Genomic DNA, 27,925 nt, shown 5'->3' with positions numbered 1-27,925 from the left:
ATTTAATTATTTTGAGGAATTTTATTGTTTGTTGTGTCTTTTATAGAAGTTCTCAGCAACACTTCCTATCATGAATAAAATGAAATTAATTGATTTTAATCAGTAAACCAGTTCTGAATTTTGCCTAGAAACAGAATTTGCATCGTACATGAAATCGTGTTTTTGAGCAATATTGGTTCAGACATACACTTCAATATTCCATTTTTTTCAACTGTGTACCTGGGTGTTGCAAATTTAGCTTTAAAAATTGTGTAAGGGAAGATAAATGTGCAGGGTAAGTCTTGTAGTGCTGCAAAACAGTGATTTTTCTTGCATACATTTTACATGCTTTTTTAAAGTTAAAACAGCTCAATCATTGACTGGGTAAAACATTTATTGCTCAATTTGCATCATGAATAGGGGATGAAATCAAGCAGTTTTGCTTTTTTTTTTAACAGTTGACCATGCTACACTGTATGGCTGCACAAACATGCAATATCAACATGAAGGCTATAACATACAGGCACCATTCTATTGCTTCAAAATATTAATTAACAACAATTTTAAGGATGGGAATTCACTTAATGAAACATCACTTCATTCAATCCTGTAAACATTTCCCCTTCAGAAGACATACACGTTTAGTCAATGTGTAATGACCCAAGTATACACAACAAATTTAACAACATGATATTGTCCTTATCATCCAACCTCATATTGGTTGCAACAAGTGTATTTGGCTTACTACATCTATGAAGCTGATAGATTATATCATATTAGGCCCGAGTAAACAGTTCGGTCTGCCTTGGCATTGATGCTCGACCGATGCCGCCGGTCACCAGTGCGCCCATTGGTGTATAATGTAATAAGATTTTCAGTGTCACCAAAGAAAAAGTAACCAGTTTAAGAGCTTAATTTCATATTTCATAGTATATTTTAATCAACCAAGTGGGACTTTGTAAGTAATAAACTGTGCGAGACATCTCATTTATTTCTTGAACTTATCTGCCATATTGTTACAATATATTGTTGCATTATGTGTCAAATAGATACTTTGCTACTCGTTCTGAGACGAGCCAACACCTGCAAAGTAATTACAAGTTGCAAACAAAGAGAACAGAGCAAATATGACCATGCCCGTACATAATGCAGCAAAAAAATGAGAAATCCAGCCAAGTAACTTATTTCCATAGTCCCACTTGGTTGATAGTTTGCCATCACACAAGAGTTTCATATATATAAAGAAATTAAGTTCTTAACCTGGTTAATTTTCAAACTCTTTGGTGACGCCGAATTTATGTATTTCCATATAGGTTTGCCAATCTCCATAGAAAATCACCAACAGGCAATGTTAAAAAAAAAAAAATATGTTATAACTCCTCTGAGTCCTAATCAATATATAGATTAAATTTATTAATATGAAGTTGCAAAGCATTTCTGTTTTGCTCAAAAAAAAAAATGATTGAAGACTACAGGATGTACTAAAGAGAAAGCAAATTTTAAGGGAAGCTTCCACTACTAAGTTCACTGAACTCTTTTCTCAGGTGATTGATGGAGTAATGGAAATACTAAATCCATTTTGAGTTCTGGTACCGGTATTAACCCTAATAAGACTGGGGGGTGGGGGCTGATTCAGCCTCCCTTGACATTTTTTGTGATGAATCTGCCGCACAAAACTTTTTGACCACGTCACCTGCTGAATTTTACTTTCAAGTCTTGCGCAACTTGTGAGACCAAAATCGTCACCCCTGGGTACGCGGTTCCGAAATTACGTAACATTTCGTAAGTGTATGCAGACCCAAAATTGCTCATAACGAGAGTTTGTGTACAAATCCAATGCAAATAGTGTTTTCAGCCAAAATTCATAAATGTATCATTTTTCCTTTAACTGATTAAGATCAATTTCATCTTGTTTATGGTCAAAATAAAGTCCCCGACAATTTTCATTGAAAAAACAATAAAAAACACAAAAGTTGAAAAACAAAGAAATACATAAGAAAATAAATGTGATGTTGACATTTTTTAAAAGTACATTTGATCAGATTTCTATAAAGAGCCTGTGAACCAAAAATTTGTATTTTAGGGGCATTATTTAGAGAAAACTTGAGATTTTACGCATAAATTAGCATAACAAATTAGCAATGAGATTTTTTTGCAGGATTTGATCTCACAGTTTTGTTGTTTATGCCATGGGTAACGCGAGTGCCAATTTTCGTTGAGATCGACGACGGAGATCATAAGGGAGGGGGGCTGAATCAGCCCCCCCCCCCCCCCCCCCGTCTTCTTAGGCATTGAAATAGCCCAGTCTATTTAGGGTTAAAATCACTCTCAAAATTTGAATTTACATCTTGGTCAATAAGCCAGTTCATAGTTCCATTCTGCGCATGATCAGAAGAAGGTCATTGGTACTAAAGTGACATGGTGGTTTAAAATCTAATGAGATAAGCACCAACTTTGGTGTCTTGATTATTCATATATTCTTTTGAATTGTGTTTTTCATTTACATCCACAAAGAACAAAAATGTGTCCACGAATGACTGGTATTTCACAGTTTGCCAAGTACATTGTACAACATGCTATAATATGCATTTAAAGTAAAAATGCAACAAATACCTTCATGGAGTGTTCATTGGTGTGCTATTCTAGTCACCTGGTCTATCCAATTTCTTCATACTGCTATGTAAGGCATGCTTACGTAATATCTTGCTTTGAAATCTGCCTATCATAATGAAAACAATGAAAGGTCATTTGACCAAAACTGTCCATGATGTAACTACGAACTGGTCTATTGTACAGTATCATATCTGTTCATTGCTTTTAAATTGCAGTTTTATAGTAAATAAGAGACATACAAAATTATCATGCTCATGTTTTCCTGTCATGTACAGTTGTTTAGAATTCATCATCACTGGTTAATCCTGGTAAACTGCCTTCAGAATCTTTGAAAAGATCTTCTTCAATGTCACTTTCATCCTCATTAGCTTCACCTTCAAAGTCCTCTGAGTAACTTTGAATGGGGCTTGCACCCCTTGGAGGCCCTCTTCCAGAGTGATCAGACTCTGTAGGAGATCCGATTCCTTTGGTGGGTGTGGCACTCTCTACCCTTGGACTGTCTTCAGTGTATTTAGTGCCAGGCATTCTAGGTGTGGAATTGATACTCTCACCAAAATCAAGTTCAGTCATTTGTCTGATGTTTCCAATGTCTGACTCAAACGAATCTTCAACCTTCTGAAGGCCAGGTTCCTCACCAAGAGAAAGAGGACTGTCTTTGGGACTTCCTGGAAGATCATGAAGGGAATCCTCTTTGTTCTGATCATATATATCATCAGCTTCAGGTGATACCTGTATGTCTGCTTTTGATACAACTGTTGGTAGGATAGTTCCACTGGTTGTTTGTTTTTTATCTTCTGACATGCCTGATCCTTGAGAGATCTGAACAACACTTGGCATAAACACACCCTCTGTGCTGGACATGGATTCCAAAGGAATGCCTTCACTTTTCAACGTAACTGGGATAGGTCTATGGCTAGATACAGTCACTTGAGTTGATGCCCCTGATGTGAAAGTGTTGTCCACTCTTGATTGTTTGGATTGTGAAGTACTGGATGTGACAGGCTGAAGACCTCCATTCGAAATTCCTGCAGAGGATGACTGTTGATTGGCAAGTACTGGTTGCATAGGTTGCTGATACATCTGCGGTTGTGGTGCCAAAGGTTGGTTCATTTGAGGCATCTGACCCTGCATCATAGGCATTTGCTGTGGGTATGTACTCATCATTTGGGGATAGATACCCATGTTCACTGGTTGTGCCCCAAGGGCTTGTTGGAAGTTCACATTACCAGCTCCTGAGGAAGACGTCTGATTTGGATACAACATCCCAGGCAACATCGGACCCATTGCTCCGAATGGGACAATGTATGGAGATGGTTGCATTGGATGATTAGAATATATCAAGTTTCCAGGCTGGTAGACACTATGTGTTTGTTGTGCTGATGATGAAGATGGTCCTAATTGAGTTGAAGGTTGGTGGTTCTTCAAGATAGATTTCACCGTAGGATGACTAATGTCTTGAGTGCTCAGTCCCACTAATGTACATAGTTGACCAAGACTGAAATAAATCAAAGAAACAAGTTTTATTAATTACTTCGGATCAATGTGGAGGACCTATTCTTTTCTGATTAATTTTATTTTGTCTAAAATGAATGTAGTACTGATGAAAATAATATTAGGTCCATTTGTATAGCACAGCTTCTATTTTACTGTGCTCAATACATGGTATCATATTAGTACCCCTGACATAGCTGAGCAACCTTATAGGTATTAAAGTATTCAAGAACTAAACCCTGCCAAGTACCCATTCCCTTCTTCAGGATTGTGTGCAGTGCAATGTGGATTTTACTGAGGGAAATCATAAAATGACTAAGAATCAAGCACATGACCCTCTGAAAGATGATATTGAATGCCTGTCAGCTGTTTATACATCCTTCTCATGGTTCTGAAATGCTTGTAAATATTCAAACACTCACCCAGCATCTCTAAGAAGGTCAAGGAAGCTATGGAATTTCTGGAATGACTCTTCAATGCTCTCTAGTAATGCCTCATCCTCCCCATTCTCTTCTCCTTCCGCTGGACCACCCTTTTTGAGAGGTGAGGTAGGACCCCTGGCCTCCAGGAGCTGAAGCTGGTGCTTCAATCGACTATTCTCAACCTCTAGTTCAATCACACGTTCATCAGAGGCTGCCCTTGCCTTGCTCTCAATGTATAGACGTCGCCTCAGCTCTTCAGCTTCAACCTGTGTCAAGTGAAAGGTTTATTATTATATAAAGACAAATATAATACCACATGTGGTATTTCCTACATTAAAGTGTTAGATCAATTGCTTTAAGGAGATTTGAGACAATATATTATATTTTAAACACCCTAGCATACACTATTCATATTCAACATATTGTGTTCATTTAGTTTTTCAAATATTTGAAAAATTATTTTGATTGATGAAAGATTGATAGCCTGTTAAAAAGTAGAAAGGGTGTCGGATAAACTATTTTTTAAAAGACAAACAAAGATTCAACATTTCACCCTACCTGAAGATTCTTAATCTTTCGATTGACGGTTGCTTCATACATAGCACTAGTACCTGTGGAAGTGGAGAGATGAGTAAAAGGTGTGTCAATACTGTCCTTGATGCTTGTATCAACCTCACTGGAGTTACCTACATGTACATGGATGGATGATGCTCCAGGTCTGGTGGGTGTAGATGAACCATCTGGACTTCCTGGTTCAATGTGAACGATGCTCTTGCTGAAAGAGATTATTTGAAGACAAACTGTTATCATATTCAATCATTAAACCAGATTGAAGTGGAGCAAAGGCTGATGTGGTACACCTGTGCAGCCCTAGTACTCTTGGGTAAGATTCATCCTCACCAATGTCCATTGTAATGATGATTGATATATCTATCCATCCTATCTATTTTTACTTACAAGCACTCATATTTTTTAGCAGTTATCATGACACTCAATGATCTGGCTAAAAAAAATTTGTATCAAGGGAACATCAAATAAAAGAATAACATGTGTAACGCAATCTAAACTAGTACTGGTTGTAAATGTAAAGCTCTCTTCATGGAAACTTTGAGCTTGTCAAAAATTAGCTTTGTTTTAAAAAGTGAGCATAATAATATTAATTACATAAATGTACATTCCCTCATATAGGGTAACTTATTATTCAGTAGAGACAGCTGTATATGTAAAACTGACATTGTTAGGAGTGTGAATTCACTTACCTTCTTTGATTTGCTCTTGCAGCTGTTCTCCATGGAACAAACCCAGGCCCAGGTCTTTTTACGACAGGCTCCACCTCAGTCTTTGAGCTGTGAATGATGATCCCACTCTCAGATTTAGACCGGGTTCTTCTCTCAGGTTTAATTGAGTTTTTGACAGTGCTCCTGATGCTGCTGACTTTTCTAATCTGGGTGGAAGAGGTCCTCCCTTTACGTTTGTTCCTTTGCTTAGAAGATGGTCCACTGGGGCTCCTTGCTCTCAACCATTTGTACTGAAAATACAAGAGGCCAATTAATTGATTACATATAGAAAACCTAATAATAGAAAAATGTAACGTGGATATTCATGTAATTCTTTAACAAGTGGAATGCCTTTGGCAGTCTTGCCTGCATAACGCGATTCGATATAGCAGCAGTGCTGACTTTGAGAACAGCTATTGAATAATCATTCACAAAAGGAAACACTAAAATGATAATTAAATACAATGTCCATTGACCCAAAATGACCTATGACAATGATAATGTGACCTAAGACGTGTGCAAAACAATCATTCATACTTGATTACCCTTATGACTACATTTCATGAACTAGATCCATAAACTTTCTACGTTTTGAAGGAAATTCAACAAATACCTCCAATGCGGCCATAGTTCATTGACCTTAAACGACATTTAATCTTGGTCATGTGACCTGAAACACACATAGGATATTCAGGGATACATGGTTGCTCTTATGTCTAAGTTTCATTAACTAGATCCATAAACTTTTAAAGCTATGATGACAATTCCACAAATACCCCAAACCAAAAAAAAAGTTCATTGACCCTAATGACCTTGTTTGTAGAACAAATGATATGCATATGTTGCTAGATGAAATATGGGGACCTTTGGTACTGACACACAAAGCATTCAATATCTTGTACAAATGAGACATTTACATAATGATGAATGCAAATAAGAATGAATTACTGACCTCTACTTCCTGTCCTCCTGAATTGATCATGACCTGTTCTATGATGGCTTTTAAGAGGTCTTGGTCTAGAGATGAGGGGAAGAGAAGAAGTAGTTTACATGGGAGGAATATTTATTGCTCAAGCTTATCATATATCCCCCTCCCAGCATCAATATAAAATTGCAAAGTTGAAGTATGGTGATTCCACACTAGAACTTGATAAAATGAAACAATCAAAACATGCTTTCACTATAAAGTCAAACGTAGTGTAATATTTTACCTTGAAATCAAAGCTTTATGAGAATAAAAGTGATTTTTTTTTTTTTTCGGGGGGGGGGGGGCGACAGTGGAATTTTTGGTTTGCATTAATTTTACCAATCAAAAAAAACTAGGTCACAATATATACGGTACGCAGATGCTAGAGAACACCTGAAGATACCTTTCCTCAGTGACAGAAGGTATGCTCTGTGTGTAAAGTTTGCTGAGACTATGCTTGACTCTTCTTCAAAGCTCCATCACCTCTTGCCCCCGCGTAGTTAACACGGGTATAACACGAGGAACACTGGCAAACTTGTGAACATGCGGAGCAGGACTGGAAGACGTAGGAATAGTCCAATACCATATCTTACATGTCTGTTACAAATTAATTTTAATGTTATTTCTTGTGTAATCTTTTTTTGTTTTTTATTAGTTTTTATCTCATTCTCGCATGAATTTAATGTACACCCTCCTAACTCTTGATGCGAAACAATGACTATAATATATTTGTCTTTTACTCAAATTGCAGATTTACCACTTAATATTTTTGACATTCCCTCAATTTTCTTAATTAACTTAATATTATTTACCACTATTTACCATTAATACTGACCAGCGTCGTTTCTTGAATTTTAAGGAATTTTGAATTTACCATATTATATTTTTATTTGATTATTAACTTCAAAATGTATTTGCATTCATAAGACTTATATTTTTTTCTTTCCACTATATCTCTACTCCATCCACCTCTGGCTTTCATTCCCGACACACCCTTCAGCTTCTTAATCTGCCTATGCCCCTACCCTCCCGTTTCTATTACCGACTATTCTTCCTTCTAAGCCTTCTAATTTTTCTTGATTTCTTTCTTTCTCCTTCCATTATTATTAATCTTTGTTCTTGATTGAAAGATGTTATGTTTTATTTATATCTGTATATTTTTGTTGTATTGTATTATGTGGTGTAATTTCCACCAAATTCAGCTTTGGGCTGCCATGTGGTTTTTAATAAATACCTTCTCAAATCAAATCAAATCAAAGGATTAGTGTATCGTGGATAGCTCCAGATAATTTTTTAAAACATTTTCTTGCTGGAGGAAAAAACACTGCACATCATTAGATCCAGCCAAAGCAAGTGTCATTAAGAGAGTGGCACTATCCAACAACACAAGGCTACAAGAGATTGTGACCCATAGAATCTGTGTAGGGGAGTTGAAGGAGTTTGTTGAAGAAGTCTATCATCGGATTGTACATCACATCAACGTGAAACATATCCAAGCAAGAATTTCATCAAGACAATGCTGACCAATCAAAATGTGTTCTTCAGCTAGATTTTGCAATGTACTATTAATGTGATCAAGATGAAGTTCAAGGCACACTGTGTTACTCTATTCACCTCAGCTTCAATGTATAACGGATCATGCAAAACCTATCTGGTGTGTTCAGGTACAAAGGAAAAGTCAAAGGATACAGTGGCTGTTCACCATTTGTAGGACAAACATCTCATCACAGACAAGGGTGATCCACTGAAGAGATTATATGGACAGATGGGCCATCATCAAAATTCAACAATGGATTCATGATAAAACTTCTAGAATTACTCTCACTGAAGTACAAGAAACAATTCACTTGGAAGTACTTTGCCAGAAAAATGGCATGACGTAAATTTTGCAAGGCCTCCCGTGCCCAAAATTTTATGACCAAACGTAAATATCCCGATGCAACATGGACTCCATGTCCACTAAACAGCTTTATACACTGTTTTGCTTAATAATTTCATGGAAAATTAGTCTAAACTCTAAACGGCCCCAAATTTCCAGTAAAATGTATGGTCTTAATACAAATGTAAAGTCTACAAACAATATAAACAATAGTATTGAGTTATACTGAAATGTCACAATTTGTTCCCCAACTTCATGGAAAAAACCCAGACGTCACTTGCTTAGTATCCCTTCGTTGTGTGGTGGTTTTTTCTTTTTAAAGCAAATGCTGTAGGCCTGTTCAAGTAAGGGAGAAGTCTGGTATATCTAAGTTTTAAGTCAAATAATCTTTCCTGTGCATTTTGTAAGTCCGTCATTGACACACCTAGTATTTGTGTAAATTCTTCTTTGAATCTTTATCAGTTAAACCCATGTGAAATATATGAAAACCAGTTTTCAGGAAAAAAAAAAACCAAGGACTTTCTATATAAACTACAAAATCAACAACACACTTTTGTCTTTTAATTGTTTTGTAGTTTGTATATAAATATATATTTCTAAAGTGCTGATATTTTGAATGCGAAACTTGTTTCTGATTGATTATGTAACACTTGCACATGTGCCGGACTCGGACATGTGTGACTCGGACTCGGTCTCAAAAGGCATGGCTCAGACTCGGTCTCCGACACATTACTGATATGATTTGAACTGAATGGATTACATGGATACTATTCCAAAACAAAAAGTTAAAAAAATAAGGTACTTTACCTAATAAAGGGTTCCTCCTCAGGTCCAGTACAACGATACTAGTATTCTGGTGCAAGGTATCAAGAAATGCCTTTGCTCCTGCATTCGATATACCACAATGCTGCATGTCCAGAGCTAAATGAAACATAAAAATTGTTAGAGGTATAAAATGAACACAAGAAATATGAAACTGGAACAAGATGATTTCACATTTTTTCCAATGACCATGACAATTTAACTTCCTAAAAAAAGGAATTAGCTGGTTATACAAATACAGTGAATTATATCTCCTGGAAATTTTAAACTGAACAAGGCAAAAGCGATTTTGTGTCTCGTCCACTTATGAAAATAACCAGAAATATCGCGATTTGCGAGGGTACGCAACAGAATTGTATCGAAACTTCATTGTGAAATGACTAGGATGGTATAACACTTGTCATAAGAGCCTTGCACGTAAACTTTAATGTTGACCTGAAAATGACTTTTGACCTTACCATGTGACCTCCGACTGCAGCATAACATACAGGTCGCCTAAGTACATCTACCATCCAAGTTTGGTTGAAAAGTGACTTACAGTTGCGGAGTTAGGTGTCATAAGAGTCTTGCGTGTAAACTTTAGGGCTGACCTGAAAATGACCTTTGACCTCACCATGTGACCTCCGACTCCAGCATAAGATGCAGGTCCCCCAAGTCCATCTACCATCCAAGTTTGGTTGAAAAGTGACTTACGGTTGTCGAGTTATGTGTCATAAGGTTTGTGACGGACGGACGACATTTGGATCCGTAAGTCTCGCCTTTACCTCTGGTGGGCGAGACAGAAATTGTTTGATCAAACGACCCCCCCCCCCCCCACAAATTTAAAATGGTAGTTTCAAGTTTGGTGGAAGTTGTTGTAGGTGTTCATCCCTTAAACACTAACAAACATTGACAACGCTCTGTTTGAAGTGATGAAATAAGCTATCAACACTAATCCCTGGATCCCAGATCAGCAGCCTGATTCACATTCTCAACAGCAATACTCACTGAACTTGAAATACTAGTAACCAAATAAAGACATTTCATCTCTAGCAGATTTAGACTACAGGAACCTGCAGAGTATAACAGATCACCTTTCAATGAAGACACTCAAGGAATAATCTCCATTGTATCAGACAGCAATTTGTTTTGTACATTATGTTTAGTTGCTGCTGCACATTATGCCTTTAGTGCAGCGGGTTTTTACATATATGAGAGTACATAACTTTGTTGACATCTTTTCTCTAAAACCTAGGGCTGCTTATCAACTCTGAGTGAAATGATTCCCTGGCTATACATCATGGTAATATGATCAGTAAATGGTTTACACCCACTTTGTCCACTTTTCGTTTGCTATCATCTGACACATGCTTATCATAGCTCAACTACTAGCCATTTTGTCTAATCGCTGTTTGGTGCATATGCCATTTTGTCTTATTCCCCATCTAATATCCACTTGGTCTCACACTACTTAGTCTGTATGAATAGATGAACTGACTATACCTAGTTCCCACTTTCACGATTCACACACACGATTGAAATGGTGATCGTAATCGTGTGATAATCGTATCGATTGATATCAGATCAGTCATGGTAATCGTACTGATAGCAAAATAATTAAATAGTTCGAATATTCTCGCCATCAGTTATATAAGTCCAATCATGGCATTCGTACCGAACCACTAGACAGTGGGAACGAGGTATAATGAACCAAATTATCATTGTACACGAACTGGAATTAGACCACTAGACATTAGACTACATGGTAAGTTAGATCAATTGAGTATTGGACCAGGTGATGATTGAACCAAAACAGTAATTACACCAAATGACACCAAAAAGCATGATGATGTAAGACCATCTGATAAAAGACCAAGTGGATACTGTTCTTCCTCCTCACCTTTGAGCCAAAGGTCATCCTTCAGTGCTTCAGCCAGTGCCATAGCTCCTTTGTCATTGAGGAGTGGATTGTTATTCATTGTGATCCTTCGTATCCCTGGCATACGATCAAGGTCTGGTCTGCGGTATCTCAGGCTGTCTTTCCATGCCTCTGTATGCCTCCTAGTGGCTTGATGCTACAAAAGAAATGATATCAGTTTAAGTATTCATAAGCCATGTCCCCAACATGCCTCTGAATAAGAAGAGACACTTCTATTCTTAGAATATAACAACTTTAATGATTGGTTGATGACAGAATATTGGGCGTGTCAGAGATAAATAGGGGACGTCCTTACAGAGATAAGACAATTTTCAGAATACCGATTTAAGACAATTTTTAGCGAGCTGTTATCTTGATGAGTTACAAGAAAAAATACAAGAAAAGTTAAGACAATTTTCAGAATACCACCCCTGTTCTTTCCAAGGGTAGCATTTAATATGGCTTGGAGAATATCCTTTCCCCTAAGATCCTTTTCTTTAAAAAAAAAATTGATAAAAAGCTTTAGCTTCAGCGCAAAGGGGGTAATTATTATTGTAATTTCCTCCATTTTATCCCTTTTTTTGTGAGTTCACAATCACTTTTGAAAACAAGGTTCAAAATCACCATAAAGTCAACTGAATTGGAGCTGATATAGGTACTAGAGATTAGAGAGATGGCTCCTTTTAATTTCAATTTGATGAAACATCGAAACCTTGCGCAGGAGGGGGAACCCACCCCCTAGGGAGCGAGCTCTGTAAGTGTTGGCACCCTTTGCGTGCGTTTACCCCCCCCCCCCCCATCCAAAATAAAATTCTGGCTACGTGGTTGGCTGACGCCTACAATTTGCAGCTGTATTTGCACATCTGCCTTTGGAATGCATGCATTCTTCCAGCATCACTCTTTGCATTCAACTTCATAAGTTTCACTTTGAAACATATGAGACCTACCAACCCAAAACCACCAATAAGTCACCAGGTAAGTTTCTCTGTAAATAGCCAAAATAGTAATTTAGTCTCCAAAAACCAAAAATTAAAAAAATAGCTCATCTGAAAGAACAATTCTTCTTCATACTGTGAAAATTTGAAGTTGTGAACTTGAATAAAAGAAAAGATACAAGAGTTTCTTGGACACTATTTTTTCAGACTGCTTGGAAGTTTCACTGAGATTACACAGTATGCGCATCTCATACTTGATTTAACCCCAACTTCAAACATTGTTTTCTCCTTAATTTCCTCTGCATTCAATCAAGTACTTGTAATGGTAATTGTTGGTCAATTTCAACATATTATATATCATTTTAAAGCTTAGAAAGTGAATTTTCAAGCTCATTGAAAATCTCAATATTCATTTTGGTCGACTTACTGTTGGTTTTGGGGTGTCGGGTCACATATATCTAACAACATTATTTGCACTCTGACGTTGCGTCTGTGTAATAGAGATAGTTTGCTCGACAGGCTACCAAACTAAATGCCTCTTATGGAAGAAAAATCAAAAGCTGCTTTGCTATCTCTCTGCAATGGATACATGGTTTGCTACCACCATATCCATATTCTTGTTTCATCTAAAAATGTATTGTACACACCTTGACCAGCTTTGCTATCATATCTGCACTCTTCCAAGTGAGTCCAGCTGCCGTGAGGTTGAGAGACACAATGGTTGGTGTATTCTTGATACACTGACATAGCACTTCAACACCCCTATCTCCTATGCGGCAGTATTCTAAAGACAGGTGCTGTATGCATCGGCTCTTTGCCAGCCCCTGCAATTTTAGTGGAATAAGTGACAAATGAAAAAGGTCAAACTGACAGTTTGCTGCATGTGACTAACAGCAAGGCTCGACATTAGCGGTGGCCCGGGGCCACCAAAAATTCACCTTGGGCAACCATTATTGATAAAATGTTAAGTTTTGGTGGCCCGAATCGGGCAACCAATAATTTTCAAAGTAGCGCAATTTTCTCCCAATTTTGCACGCATTTATCAACTTTCTACAGCTCAAATTGCAAGCCAGTTCGTCATGCGCCTTTTTTGTTGATCTACACACAAATACACACACACACAGTTTGCATATTAGGCCTACAGCTATAGCATACAGTAGCTATTATCCAGCCAGCCGCGCCGGCCGGCTGGCGTGAGCTTTGCATGAAGCCACTGCATACAGCTGTGCTCTAGATCTAGCTCAGCCTATTCAGCCTCAGGGAGCTGCGATAAAAAATGTTGCTGCTGAGAAATCTTCCACAGAACTTTGAAAATCTAAGTCAAAGTCACCTTTTACACCAATGAAATGAAATTCTACAGTCTATATTACGAAAATCTGGTGTACCCTGATTATTTGCAAGTATTAAGAAGAGGAATTATGACCTCTCTTTTGACTCAAAAAGACCGATTTCCACATGAATTAATACACATAAAAACACATAGGCAAGTACATCACAGTCCCATGTGTGCATTTGTATGTATGTTGATACTTGGTTTCTTTCGAAGCTGTGTATTTTCTAGCCTTAAACAAACAGACAGTTTCTTTCTTTCTTGTTTATAAATGACTTCTTAAACCACTCTTGAGAAAGAAAATACTTTGGGAAGGCATTTCATTGATATGAAATGTGATTTTTTTTCCAACATTTTGGCAAATATAGGGAAGGACTTTTCTCACACTTTTTTTCCAATATAGTTTTTGCCGTTTTCTTTTTTTTTCTTTCATTTTTATTGACAGTGGTTAAACCATTTATACCCCTTCCCATTGAATATGCCTGATTAAAAAATATGTTTCTACTGAAAATAAAATAATACAAACTAAAGGATATAAAATAGAAATGTGCCATTCCCAAAAGGTAAGTGAAAATTATATGCTTGGCTTTTAATTATATTCCAGTCAGAATAGACTGTTGCCACAGCTGTTAAAAATATATGTAATGGCTTCTTAATTTTCCCCTTTTCCCCATTTTTATATTAACTTTGTTTTATTAATTTTTCTTTAATTTTCTTTTCTTTTTTCTCTCTAATTTTTTTTATTATTTTTGTTTTCTTTTTGTTATATACTTTTTGAAAATTATTTTTGTTTGTTTCTCCCTTTTATGCATTGTTCTAATTTTGCAGCATATTTTTCTGTGATTTTCTCCTTTTATATGCTGCAAAAGAGAAAACAGAAATAAACTGGATTTGGGGCATGCATAATCTAGGTTTTAGGATTCAAAGAGGAAGGAAGGAAAAACCATTGTTTTTTACATCTATCTGAGTTTGCTAAGCACTATTTATTTACCGTACTTTACCATTATCTCTATACAGAGATTTTTAAAAAAGTCCACACAACCTGCGAACAATACAATTCATTTATTCACTTTCAATCATTTCATTTTTACAACGATAGAAACAATTATCAATTAGCAAAGTAAAATAACAGCAAACAAGGTTTACATACAAGATGTATAAAGTGAAAGGAACTTAGTGGTAGTGGCTGCAGAATTAATATTTCAGAAGTTTGTTTTATTCATTTTTAATGTTTTTCTTTATATTTTTCGGGCCACCAAACTTTAATATCGGGCCACCAAAAAAAATTATTTGATGGTTTTGGTGGCCCGAACGGGCCACCACCAAAAAAAGTTAATGTGGAGCCTTGCTAACAGTCATTTGTATTGACTATTTTCCTAAGAAAACAAGAACACAAATTATTATATTTCTTAAACTTTAATTTCCAAACAGTGCAGTCCCAGAATACAAATTGTCTAAATTCAGTTTTATCACAATTGGCACCTAGCTTGATCTTAAGCAAGATACTTATCTAAATGGCCTCATTTCTTTACACTATTTTAACATAAATGGGACAAAAGTAAAATATGAAAATTAACTTACATTTTCATTGAAAGTAACACAATGACTTTATGGTCATGAACAATTAAGATTGTTGGCATACATGTCCCAGAAACCTAAATAAATTTTAGAGCCACACTTACCTTACATAGTGATACCATATTCTTTTCCCTCAGCAACAAGCCCTGTAACTCTAAGTGTTGTAACTGTTCACTGTTAGCTAGGCATTCCCTTAATGCAATGCACAGACGATGCGCAATGTCTCTTGACCTGATTGGTGGAGGTCGACGAACCTGTGTCTGTAAATGTGATCTCGAGTCTGAGGGAAAGGAAAATTGTAAAAAAAATGATGGCATAAATAAGTATTTGAAATGGATCAAAGCTAGAAAATTATTTTTACTGTCTTGTAACACATTTAAAGCTTCAGATATGAGGCACAACTTCTGTGACACATCTTCCTGGCCAAAAATATGTTTTATTCATTTACTAGAAATATCTCTTGACTGTCTGTGTTATAATTATTACAATTCATAAGTAATGGTCATTGGTCAATAAAATTTTCGGCCGCCTACAATCAAATCATATTGACAACTCCAGTGACTTCAGTCACACCATCAACCTATCTCAACTTTGAATACCTCCCTAGTTGGACTGTGCAGCGATTTTGTTTTGTACTTTTGTTTGTTTCATCAGTGTGATGGACACAAAATAGAGAAGCACTCACCATCCTGCTTGGAACTCTGATAATAACTCCTGAATGCTATGAACTGAAGGCCTCTGTTGATACGTAAGGCATTGAGGATAGGCATCCAGTCAGGCTGCCTTACCCTATCAGCATTAAGATCCAGGATGCCATCATCCAGGTGGGCCTTGACCGCCGTCAATGGACATGAATCCTGAAGAGCACATAGCTGGCTATAGTAGCCTTCAAAGTCCTGGGCCCCTCTCTGTCTTGCTTTAACACTCTCTATCATACTTCTAAAAAAATTAATAAAATGATTCATGTTCAAAATAGATTAACTGACAAGGTTTAACCATAAAAAAAAATAGATCTAGTTTTAGATCTTGGGAACCATCTGACACACTGTTCTGTGATGTTATGTTCTTTGTATCAGTAGTATGGTGTGCAATCTGCAACACTTTATGACTTGCCATCTTCCAATAACCTTGTTATGAATTGACTAGCGCATGGTCTGGGGTCCGCACTTGACAGGTGAAGGACCTTCCCTAGCTTTATTGTGTATGTCCCTTTGTGTAGAAATGTTTGAAAACTGGGACAATCCCAATTTTCTGACCAGTAACTCTACAATACAGCTGATAGATTCAAGAAATTTCACGAGAATCTAAGAATCTAGAAAGTACTGTATATCTATGAATTTCATTTCATTTGAACATAAAACAAGTGACCAGTTTGATGGGTTGTCCAGACTTCAGACATTTCAAAAATATTCATCAGGCTAATATTCACATTTCATACAAACCCAATCGAAATAATAGCTACAAAATTGACGGCAAGGTCGTAAACTATAAACAGGCCTCTACAAAAAAAAAATTTGTCACTTGCCCTGTCGGACAAATGATGAAAATATTTGCTTGCCCAATAGAAAAAACTTTTGTATATCAATAGACAAATCATTTCACACCCGATCATCAATAGAAAACAAAATTAAGTCATCAGGAACCATACAAAATTTGAAATTCATGCATTTTATATTACATAACACATGGGGCAGCTGCTCGTTTATGACGTCACAAATCCAAAACTTTGAACTCTAATAACTTTCTTACTCTTTAACGGATTTTCCTCAAACCTTCACCAATATTTTTTACTATTTTTACAACAAAGTTTTCTTCAGGGTGAACTTCCCCTTTAACTAACAACTTAATATGTAATACGACTATCAGCCTCATATTTCTAGGCAGTTTAAAAGCAGGGAACGACTAAATGTTATAAAATTTGACAACTTTGAAAATATGCAGGAATGAAATACATGTGTAGGTCAGCTCTGATCTGCAACCTAATCAATTAATAAACTGGAGAAATTTGGTTAATTATCTAATTTGTAATCTTAATTTTTAGTACAAATGTTGTGTAATATTGCAACAAACTTTTCTACCCATGATGTAGCCATTTTGACAAGCACATAAACAGTGACAGGCGTTATGACGTAGCTTCGATATTAAGCGATGTTACAAAATGCTGTTGTGAAGAACAATTTATAGATTTTATTTAACAAATAATAAAATTTAAAACTTGATTATAAATAGGCCTAATTATGTAACATCGCGAATTGAAGTTAGGTCATAACGAAGCAGTTCAAGGGTCAAGCCTATTGTATTTGTGGTGTTTACGAATGGATCAAGGGACCTACACGAGATGGGTCTGGTAAGAAACCTCTCAGTTTTCATATTCATACTTACAGTTTTTTCGTACCTTCATATGCATTAAGCGTATGAAGGTGTATAGATAAATAAAATCCAACAAATTTACGTGATTTCTAGCTTTAATTATGGATTTCATAGGGAAAACCATCCAGGTGTGCACAGTGGCAAATTGTATAGAATGGATAGCAGTGCGTTCAACACTAGCGGGTTATACATTTTGCTTATTACATGACGTTATCCAGCCACTGCCGAGAGCCAATTTATGAATGAAAATATAGTAAGCATGCACAGTGCAAGCCTACCATTGCCCCACACAGTATTCCACCAAAATAAGTATGCATTTCTCTATCACCTCGTACCAAAATCGACCAAGAATTTCACTTTCCTATATTTTACATGAATTATGAAAGGTATTCTCGGAGGATCTATTTTCTCACCGATACCGCACAGGTAAGTGAATTTCGATTACTTCTTGCTTTGCGGTCAAAATCTTACGAATTAGCGTCGATATGGCATCGTGTTCGTTGGAGTTTGTAGAGTCTATCGCAACGTGTGCAAAGTCAATTGAGTTCCGGGTTTCCGAGCGTCGCGTGAATATGCATGAAATTGCAGAGTCTCGATAATGTTTGATCGATACTGCCTGGAGCGATCCGATCACAAACCAAGACCATTTCCCACGTAGACAATGTGACCGGATATCGTTATCGCTATCGATACTTTCGCACGCAGTCCAAAGGAGTTACTTTGGCGACCATGTAGTCATGACGTGATCTGCGCAATTGGCCAATCAGAGGTCTTTGATTCGCTGAGCCGAGACGGTCTATCCATTGTACACAGTCTATGGACAATTTGCCACTGTGGTGTGTAGGTCTCGCTTATGCGTCTATGGGATTGAGTTTCAAGGCTTCGTGATGAAGAAGTATATGTCAAAATATTAAAAAATATCATCACAAAGTCCTCAAGGCTAGCCGGAGCCCAGGACCCGTCCGTGTAATACTAGGCAGACATGGGTATTCTCCAAAATGGGGTAGAATGGGGTCACAATAGCACTCCAAGTCTCCAAATGAATTGGGGAAAAATAAATTATGTACTTACCTTGTTTATATGGATGAAGGTCTATCGAGACACAGAATCCTGACATCAAGGCACAAACTGGACCCTCAAAATAAGGAAAAGTTCTGTCTTGTTCGTTCTCCTTCTGTTAAAATTGAAAACAAAATGGCCGATTGATACTGAGAACCAGAATGAACGCGGCATAGCCATAGGCATAGCTGTCTAACTCTTCCTTTTTTAGGGTGCAGTTTGTGCCTTGATGTCAGGATTCTGTGTCACGATAGACCTTCATCCATATAAACGAGGTAAATGCATAATTTATTTTTTCCCCTTTTATTTGGAGTGCTATTGTGACCCCATTCTACCCCATTTTGGAGAGTATATGTCTGCCCAGTATTACACGGACAAGTCCTGGGGCGGTATTCTGAAAACGTTCTTATCTTAATTTTGTTCTTATCTACGTCACGTTCTCAAATTGGTATTCTGAAAACGTTATATTTTGTTCTTATCTTTTTCTTATCTTGCTTTCCATCCTATGCTGAGCGCGTAAATTCATAACTCGCGCATATAATACAAAAGCGCTCTCAACAGATAAGTGGTATTCTGAAAACGTTCTTATCTTTTATGTTTCTTATCTTCTTACGATATTTATGATAATATTTAAGATAGCTAGAGGGTTATCACATCTCATGATGTCCGCGTTCATTCTTGCTAAAAAATTGATGGACACTGGTAGTAACAGGTATTTCTCCCACCCTTTCTTTCATTCATCCTTTATTTTGCCCGTCTCTTTTTCTATCCTTTTTTTTCTTTATTTATATATTTATGTTCTCTTTTTCTTCTTTTATATCTGTCTGTCTTTCTTCCTTTCATTCTCCAGTTATATCTTTTGTTTTATTCTTTTGAATCTTTGAATTTCTTCTTCATATTTATTTTCCTTTGTTTCATTTATTCTTCATGTTTCTTCCTTTTTTATTTTCCCTTTTCCTTTCTTTTTTTTCTTTACTAAGTCTTTATTTCTACTTTTTTATTTCCCTTTTTTTCTCTCTTTCTTTCCTTTTCTTTCTTTTTTCATTGTTCTTTCGATCTTCACTTTATTTTTTTGTAATCTTTTTATTTCTTCCTTATTTTTGTTTCTTTCATTCTTTCATCTTTATATTTTTTTTCCTTTTTCTTTCTTTCTTCCTTCCCTTAAATTTCAAATTCCCCATTATTTTTCATTGTTTTCTTTCTTTAGTTTTGTTCTTTTTATTTGTTCGCTCTCATTTTTTTTAATTTCTGCTTTCTGACACTTGTGTGTCTTATTTACTTTCTTTATTTCTTCTTTTTCTTTCTTTCGCTCATTCTTTTTCCTTTCGTTCTTTATTTATTCTCTTTCTTTATTTTCTTTTTTTCTGTCTTTCTTCTATTAATTCATAAAAATCTTTTTCTTTATTCTTTCAATGAATATTTTTTGTTTTCTTTTTTTTTCTTCATTCATTCTTAATTTTCATGCTTTTTATTTTCCCTTTTCGTTCTTTTTCTTTCTTTCTTTGAATTTACCTTTCTTTTGATTTATCTTTTTTAGTATTTATTTTTGTTTTAATTTCTCTTTCATCTTTGCTCTCTTATCTTTTCCCTTATTTCTCCCTCTCTCTCTCTCTCTTTATTTCTTTGTTTCATTTTCCTTTTTTCTCCCTTCCTTCACTTTTTACATTTTTTTTGTTCCTTCCTTTTCTCTTTCTTTCTTTTCTACTTATATTTTCTTTTTTGGTTCTTTATTCCTTCATTTTATCCTTTTTAATGTTTTTATTTTGTCCTTTTTTGTTTTCCCCTTTAAGTTTCTTTCTTTCCTTTTCTTTCTTTGTTCCTTTTCATTTTTTTTTGTTTCTGCTTCATTCTGACCATTTTCTGTCTCCTTTCTTACCTACTTACTTTCTTTCTTCGTGTTTTATTCTTTATTCGTACCTGCTTTATTTACTTTCTTTATTTGTGCACGTGTTTCGAAGTAATAATCAGTCATTGCGTATAAAATGCATATTTCGCGCAATGCGCCAGAAACAGTGTACGTGCAGCGCCCATGATATTCTCTTGACATAAGGAACGCTTCTATTGGTTAAACTGCCAATATATAGCTATATTACCCAAAAATTAAGATAATAATAAATATTGGCGAATGATACGTCAAATGAAAGGTCTTTGCATTAGAAATGCAACAACAAAAAATTAAGAAAATTCGGCCATTCGTTAAGGAGTTATGGGTAATTAAAGATCAATTTTTTAAAACCCATTCTGCTGGATAATGTGATGCCTCAAAATTTTTGCGATAAACATTTCATGTTTGAAAATTGCTCCATGTCATTCCAAGAATATTTTAAGTCTTATGCAACTTTTGAGTCCAATTTTATGATGCTCGGGTATGCGGTTTTAAAATTACGCAACATTTAGTAGTACATGTCAGCCCCCAAAATGCTGAAATATGTGATTTAATTTTCAAAAGCGAAAAAATATCTAAGAAAACGTCTTTGGTATCAGTTTTTTTTTCTTCTAATTTGTTAGAAATGCCATGAAGAATATGTACAGCAAAAATTAGCACTCTACAAGCTTTAATTACTGATTTAGAACAGAATATATGATTTTATGAATAAATTAGCATATAATTAGTTCATATAAAATGAAGTATATACATGTAAATATATATATTCAGTGAAGTTTAGCTTTACAATCAAGTAGTTTGTCATTTTTCTACCATCTTGTAAATTTTTGTTGCCATATCATGATCTTTTGCAGAGAAATGGGGGGAGCATATTCATGCTAATTTATTCACGAAAATAAGTTTTTTGGCTGCCAATACTCATTTGCATGTTGCACTGTACATGTACATGTACCTCTATGACTCCAGCAATGCTGAATGATATGTAGATATGCTGTGTGTGCATGTGTCATGTGATCACGAGAGTGGCTGAATGATGCAAGTACAAAGTGGGGGAGATTCAGACTTATGCATGAGGAGGGGGAGAGCCTGGGGGGGAGCAAAAGATATGAAATATGGAAAAGATATGAAATATGGTTGTGTGTACCTCGTTGTTACTATGTTATGCTTATGCTGTATTATTATTTTTTTTCCTATGTTTCTTTGTTTTTGATGATGATCCTTCAATGTCAGGATTTTATATCAAACTTTTGAATTTGAAAAATTTGAATTTGTATGACTGTGTATTACAAGCTGTGTAAGCTATTTTGTTAAAAGGCTGCAGTAGAGGCGGGTCCAGGATATACCTGCATGAAGGGGGGGGGGGGGGGAGGAGTAAAGAAATTGGACCCCCCTAAATTTTCTGTTGATAACCTTTTTTTTTTGCTTGTCAATTTTTTCCCTGCATCCCCCCTAGATTCAGGTGGATCCCCCTAAAATTGTTGTGGTCCCCCCTAAATTTTTTGGCTTCCACCACCAATGAAAGGGGGGAGGGTACACGTGTAAAAGCAGCATTTTACATTAACAATTTTGATAATGGCTCTCAAGGGGGTGGGTAGGATTTGCCCCCCCCCCCCTTGGATCGTCCACTGGTCATGTACAGGGCATGCATTTAAATGGGTTAAATGGGGGGGGGTGTAACTTACCTCTGGTGTCAAGGGGGCACAGCCAGCCCGTGCCCCCCCCCCCCCCACCTTTGAGAGGCACAATTAAAATTTGTATATGTAAAAATGCTGTTAAAACTTAAAACACAAGTGTGCCCCCCCCCCCCTTTAAAAGTGAGGACTTTTTTTTTTTTGCTTGTCAGATTTTTTCGTAGAAGAAATGTACTTCATTTTTGGTTGAAAACATTTTTTTTGCTTGTCAAATTTTTCCTCGGGGAAAATGTGCCCCCCCCCCCCCCTTTGGAAAATCCTAGATCCACCCCTGGTGTCAATACTATATTTGAAAAGAGATATACCCTTTCCATCCCTGATGTAACCCATTTGCTGTCAAAAAATATATACTGTATTTGAAGAGGGGGCTAACATACCCACTTTGTCTCCTTTGGCTTCACACCTGATGATTGCACATGACTTGTAATTGTATACATGCACACACACACCCCACGTGCAGTACATGTTCTACCACTGCACTAGCGAGAGACACAGATAGCTCGATCCATTCATTTCACTTCACTGCACAAGTTGAATGCGACATTTGTTATTCATTAGAGGTACGAATTGTTATTTATATCAAACAACAATTTCTAAAGGGTCATTATTAATGCCAGTTCATCCTCGCTCAAACTCAAGAAAAATTATGACTCATTGGTCCGACATCGCCTTGCGTTTCAGCTTTGAGGGCGATATGCGACACATTTGTGAAGTCGGAAAATGACCATCGCCCGAAGAAAAAACCTTCCTTAATTCATACATTGGCGTCAAGAAAACGTCGCCTGAGAAATAAAAGAAAAATAAAGGCCGAACAAAAATTGATAATATTCATGAATTATGCAAACAAAATATCACTTTAAAAAACACAATTTTGCTTACCCATTTCGTATTTCCAGCATCAAAAGAACTTTTCGAACTCAAAATCATGCTCACATGAAAAAAATTTGATGTGTCATCGAATGGCGATGATATGAGGGAGAAAATAAAACCCGGAAGTCAAATCTCACGAAACTCGATATTTTCAAGATGGCGACTTTTTCGGGGATGTACGAGTGACAAGATCGTCTCTGTAAAATGGATTATTATAGACCTCAAAGTACACGATGTAAGTTTTAAATGTAATAATTTTGTGTGTCAGAATATTATTTATACTGTACGTGCATGTCTTTTTTATTAAAAAAAAAGATTTAGTGATATATTTAATTTTGTTATTGATCTCGCCAATTTAACACGGTGACAGATACGAGAATGTCTTACAGTCGAACCGGCTGTGATAGCTACAATATAAAGCGCGTTTTGATTGGTAATATCCTAAAAATGGGCGTATTGAAGATAAGGAGGCAGTCCTTACAGAGATAAGAACGCGTTAAGAAGACTTTCAGAATACCGATTTGCAATAATTTTAGCGTCTTCTTATCTCAATGAGATAAGATAAAAGATAAGAACAAAGATAAGAATGGCAGTGAGTCCAAACTTCGCATGTGTCCATACTTCGCGGACGGTCATTATCTCAAAAACTAGACAATATTCTTAAAATCTGACATCATCAACGTGAAAAGCTACTTAAAATTACCCTTTGGCTTAATTTTCCTTAGGATGACTTCAGTATTCATGAAAATATTGACAAAAGATCGGCAAATTTGTCACCGTTAGCGCCCGTTCCAAAGAAATATATTCTCAACAAGCATCACGATATCATCATTTTGCAAGCAGATATCATCAAAAATGTGAGTTAAATGTGGTACTGACTGATTCTACAGCATTTTTCGTCAATCTGATATAAATATCTCACCTTTTGAGCTCGAGTTTTTGTTAAAAAAAAAAAAAATCAATCGGCTGATGAATATCGTGAATTGTAAAATACTTGCATTAGCCAATAAATATTTATTGGCTAATGCAAGTATTTTACAATTCAAACAAATCAAGTTAAACAAATCAAGTATTTTGGAGCAACATTGTTTTCTCCAAAAACGCTCCTTCGTGTGGCCCTATTCCTTGCCAGGCATCAGTGGGGAGTAAGCCTACGGCTACATAGAGTAGATGACTTTAGTTTTACTCCCCAGGCCCAGACGCCTCCAGGCTAGTCTCGAAATTTTTTTTTTTTTTCTTATTTCAAGAAAATGACCTTCAGACTGACAGAAATGTAACATTTTTGAAAAAAATCAAATTATTGGCTGCAAAAAAGAAGAATGAAATTAGGTCAATTTTCAGCATTTCTCTGCCATAGACTGTGTAGTTAAGAAATGGACACACACAAATCCAAATTTTTAGCTTCCAAGAGCTGTTATAAATTTATTATTAATGCCAAAAACTTGTCCATAAAGAGTCCAATAGGATTTTTTATGCTCTATCTGATGGTATGATTTTTATAAAGATTTGGAAACAAGATCACAATGAAAAATTGCGACAAAGTGAAAAAAATTGTGCAAAACAGAAATTTCATTTTCCCATAGAAAACGCATGGAGAAATGGCAATCTCAACATACACAAAAATAAGGGTTTGCAAGTTATCTCTAAATCCTTATTTAAAATGATCATATAAACTTGTCCTTACTGTCAAAAGAAGCCCCTGAATTTTCTCTTTCCATACATGCCAAACACAAGTTAATAATCAATTCAGATCACATTTTTCTAGTAGCTGAACGCGAGGTAGACTACTACTAGGCTACACCCACTCATTCAATGAACAAGGTTATGATATAACCTTGTTCTCAGTTACATCTCCATGTGTGGCAAAATAAGGGTGGCATTTGTGGCTTATTTTCTCTTTTTCTATGGGACAAATGCTTGATTTTCTTACACTGTCAGTTTCCAATACAGCTATTCATCATATAACTTGGCTCTTATGTAAATTTGATTCTTTAAATTATTTTTTCTCAATTAAAAATAGATTGAAAAATGAAAATTTTCTTGCCATATTACTTTTTACCAATAGAGGGCGTACACAAAAATATGCCCAAAATTCAAGTTTTTGAGCGCTCTGGTGAATACAAAAATTATTCCCAAGTTACTAATGAAAAATAAATTGCAACTGTATGGAAATTAGTAATTTTGGTCACAAAAGTGATATTTTAATGATTTTTTAAAGTGTGTGCTATGCTATGTACAGCATTGGCATACCATAGTCCTACCCACTCATTCAATGAACAAGGTTATGATATATAACCTTGTTCTCAGTTATATCTCCATGTGTGGCAAAATAAGGATGACAATGTTTGGCTTATTTTCTCTTTTTCTTTGGGACAAATGCTTGATTTTTTTACACTGACAGTTTCTATTACACCTATACGTCATAAAACTTGGCCTGTAAGTAAATTTGATTCTTTCAATTATTTTTTTCTCAATTAAAAATAGGGATAAAAAAATGAAAATTTTCTTGCCATATTATTTTCCACCAATAGAGGGCGTACACAAAAATATGCCCAAAATTCAGGTTTTTGAGCGCTCTAGTGAATACAAAAATTATTCACAAGTTACTAAAGAAAATAAATTGCAACGGTACGGAAATTAGTAATTTTGGTCACAAAAGTGATATTTTAATCATTTTTTAAAGTGTGTGCTCTGTACAGCATTGGCATGCCATAGTCCAACCTGTAGATTCCCCACAGGCAGGATGGTTGCAGTGAACAAGTGGCTACACCTACTTACTTCACATTTTCGTCAATGATTTTATTAATATACTAACTAAGTTTACGATCTTGCCGTCAATGTGGTAACTATTTCTTGAACTGGTTTTGTATAAATTGTGAATATTTTGTGAACAAAATTAAGCCTGAAGAATATTTTTGAAAAGTCAGCGAAGTTTGGACACCTCATCAAACGTTTTCAGAATACCACCCCTGGGCTCCGGCCTGCGAGTGGGCAGGAGCTCCCTGGTGGCCTGGGTGGGTTAAGTACTCTGTCTCTGACTCCTGACATCTTATTTTTTCACCCTCATCTCCTCATACTTACGCCATGACATCACCGTTGAGAATATACGACATATACGGTACCAGTACTCTAGATCACTGATGGTGGTTCACATCCCTTGAAACTAGTTTTGATTTCTGCCAGCGCCAGTAAAGAAAAAAGAAGATAGAACTCTCTTCAACGTTTGAAGTTCGACAACAAGGCGCGATTTCGATTGTTAGAATGCAGTCGTAGACGGCGCCCTAAGATTAAGAATCGAGGCCGAGGCTAGCAAGCTGTACTAATAAAATTCACTTCTGAATAATACGCGCCATATAAGCTAAAACAACAACAGCAATACGGTAAATAGATCTCGTCTGTTGTGAGCAAAAAAGGGGAAAGAAAGAAAAAAAAGGAAAAGAATGGAAAATATAAGAAAAAAAGAAGGGAAACACAAGAGGAGGAAGACGAGTGAACATAATAAGATGAGGGGAATACTTGGAAAATACTATTAAAAAATTATTAATTTCACTATAAAATTTTCGCGCTTGCATTGCCTTTTACCTAGGTATATGGAGCTTAAAAAAATCAAATTTTGAAGTCAACATTCAAAAGATATTTCAGCTCGGAAATCGAACTTTCATTATTTTGTTTGATTTACAAATCGATTTTAAAAAAATGCTCTGTAAAAAATCTGTTTTATGGTCTGAATATTAACATTTTCTCGCAAAATTTGATTTGTAAGGTGCCTATTATGTTCCTGTACTCCATAATGTTCTCAAAACATCCCTATTCAGGTCAGATTGCACGCTCGCATTTTGATAGGTGAGTTATGTATATCATAAAGTACTTTCATAACAAAATTTCGGCTCGCGATTTGCGCTCGCATTATTAATGTAGGAAGATTTCCAATGTCATCCTTTTCATGATTTACAATTAAAACATGAATAGAGTTTTCCATTTTTAGGTGTAAGTCTCGATTTTTTCCATCAAATTATTGTTTAGTTATATACTTATCCTTTTCACGTTGACAAAAAGTGCTTAGAATTTACATTCTTGTGGTAAAAATGTCAAAATTTTCAGCTCGCGCTTCACACTCGTATTATTTAATTGTAAAAATTATGTAACGTCTTTATGGCTAACTGCAAGCAGCCGTTAACAGATCCTTTTTTATCAGATCAAAACGTCGGCCTATATTGAAAATTTCTGCTCTCACTTCGCGCTCGCAGTTATTATTTAGTTGGATACGCATCTCGTTTAGGATCACAAACATTGCTCAGAATGTTTAAATTTTAGGACAAAATACATGATATAAAAAAATATATATAGCTCGCGCTCGCACTACTTACATAAGGCTTATGATATACTAATGTTGAATTATAAGAATAAAGCTTAGAAGTGACTATTAGGACTATACCCCTTCAAAGAAAAAAAAAAGAGGAAAATGTGGCTGGAAAAAAATACGCCCCCCATTGGCAAAGGATGAATCCACCCATGTATGAATATATATATATATATATATATATATATATATATATATGTCTGTATACATACATATATATATATATGTATATATATATATATATATATATATATATATATATATACATATATATAACGATATTACAAATTTTGATTTGTAAGGTGCCTATTATGTTCCTGAGCTTTTGTATCCCTGAAGAAGACGTGTGTTTAACGTCGAAAATTTGGACTTCAAAATAAACTGTTGGAACTAAGTACAATGCATTACCACTTTGCCTCATTAATAATATATATATATATATATATATATATATATAGGGCGACCCCGATCCAATTGACCGTCAGATAGACAGATTTTCG

The 27,925-nt window shown here is 35.8% G+C and overlaps 1 protein-coding gene across 1 annotated transcript; it reads right to left on the bottom strand.

Moving 5' to 3' along the window:
• Positions 1-34: 34 nt before the first annotated feature.
• LOC129257085 (centrosomal protein of 78 kDa-like) lies at positions 35-26,331 on the bottom strand. Its single transcript, XM_054895338.2, has 12 exons — positions 26,147-26,331; positions 18,632-18,734; positions 15,876-16,129; positions 15,295-15,470; positions 12,930-13,106; positions 11,330-11,504; positions 9,436-9,549; positions 6,735-6,799; positions 5,765-6,033; positions 5,064-5,280; positions 4,506-4,771; positions 35-4,087 (listed from the first exon to the last, which is right to left on the bottom strand). The coding sequence occupies exons 3-12, from the start codon at positions 16,123-16,125 to the stop codon at positions 2,872-2,874; spliced, it is 2,925 nt and encodes a 974-aa protein (XP_054751313.2). The 5' UTR covers positions 16,126-16,129; positions 18,632-18,734; positions 26,147-26,331; the 3' UTR covers positions 35-2,871.
• Positions 26,332-27,925: the final 1,594 nt, after the last annotated feature.

Source organism: Lytechinus pictus, chromosome 3 (genome assembly GCF_037042905.1).
Source record: "Lytechinus pictus isolate F3 Inbred chromosome 3, Lp3.0, whole genome shotgun sequence".
In the NCBI taxonomy this organism is placed as follows: domain Eukaryota; kingdom Metazoa; phylum Echinodermata; class Echinoidea; order Temnopleuroida; family Toxopneustidae; genus Lytechinus; species Lytechinus pictus.
This window is presented reverse-complemented; position numbering and strand designations above follow the sequence as displayed.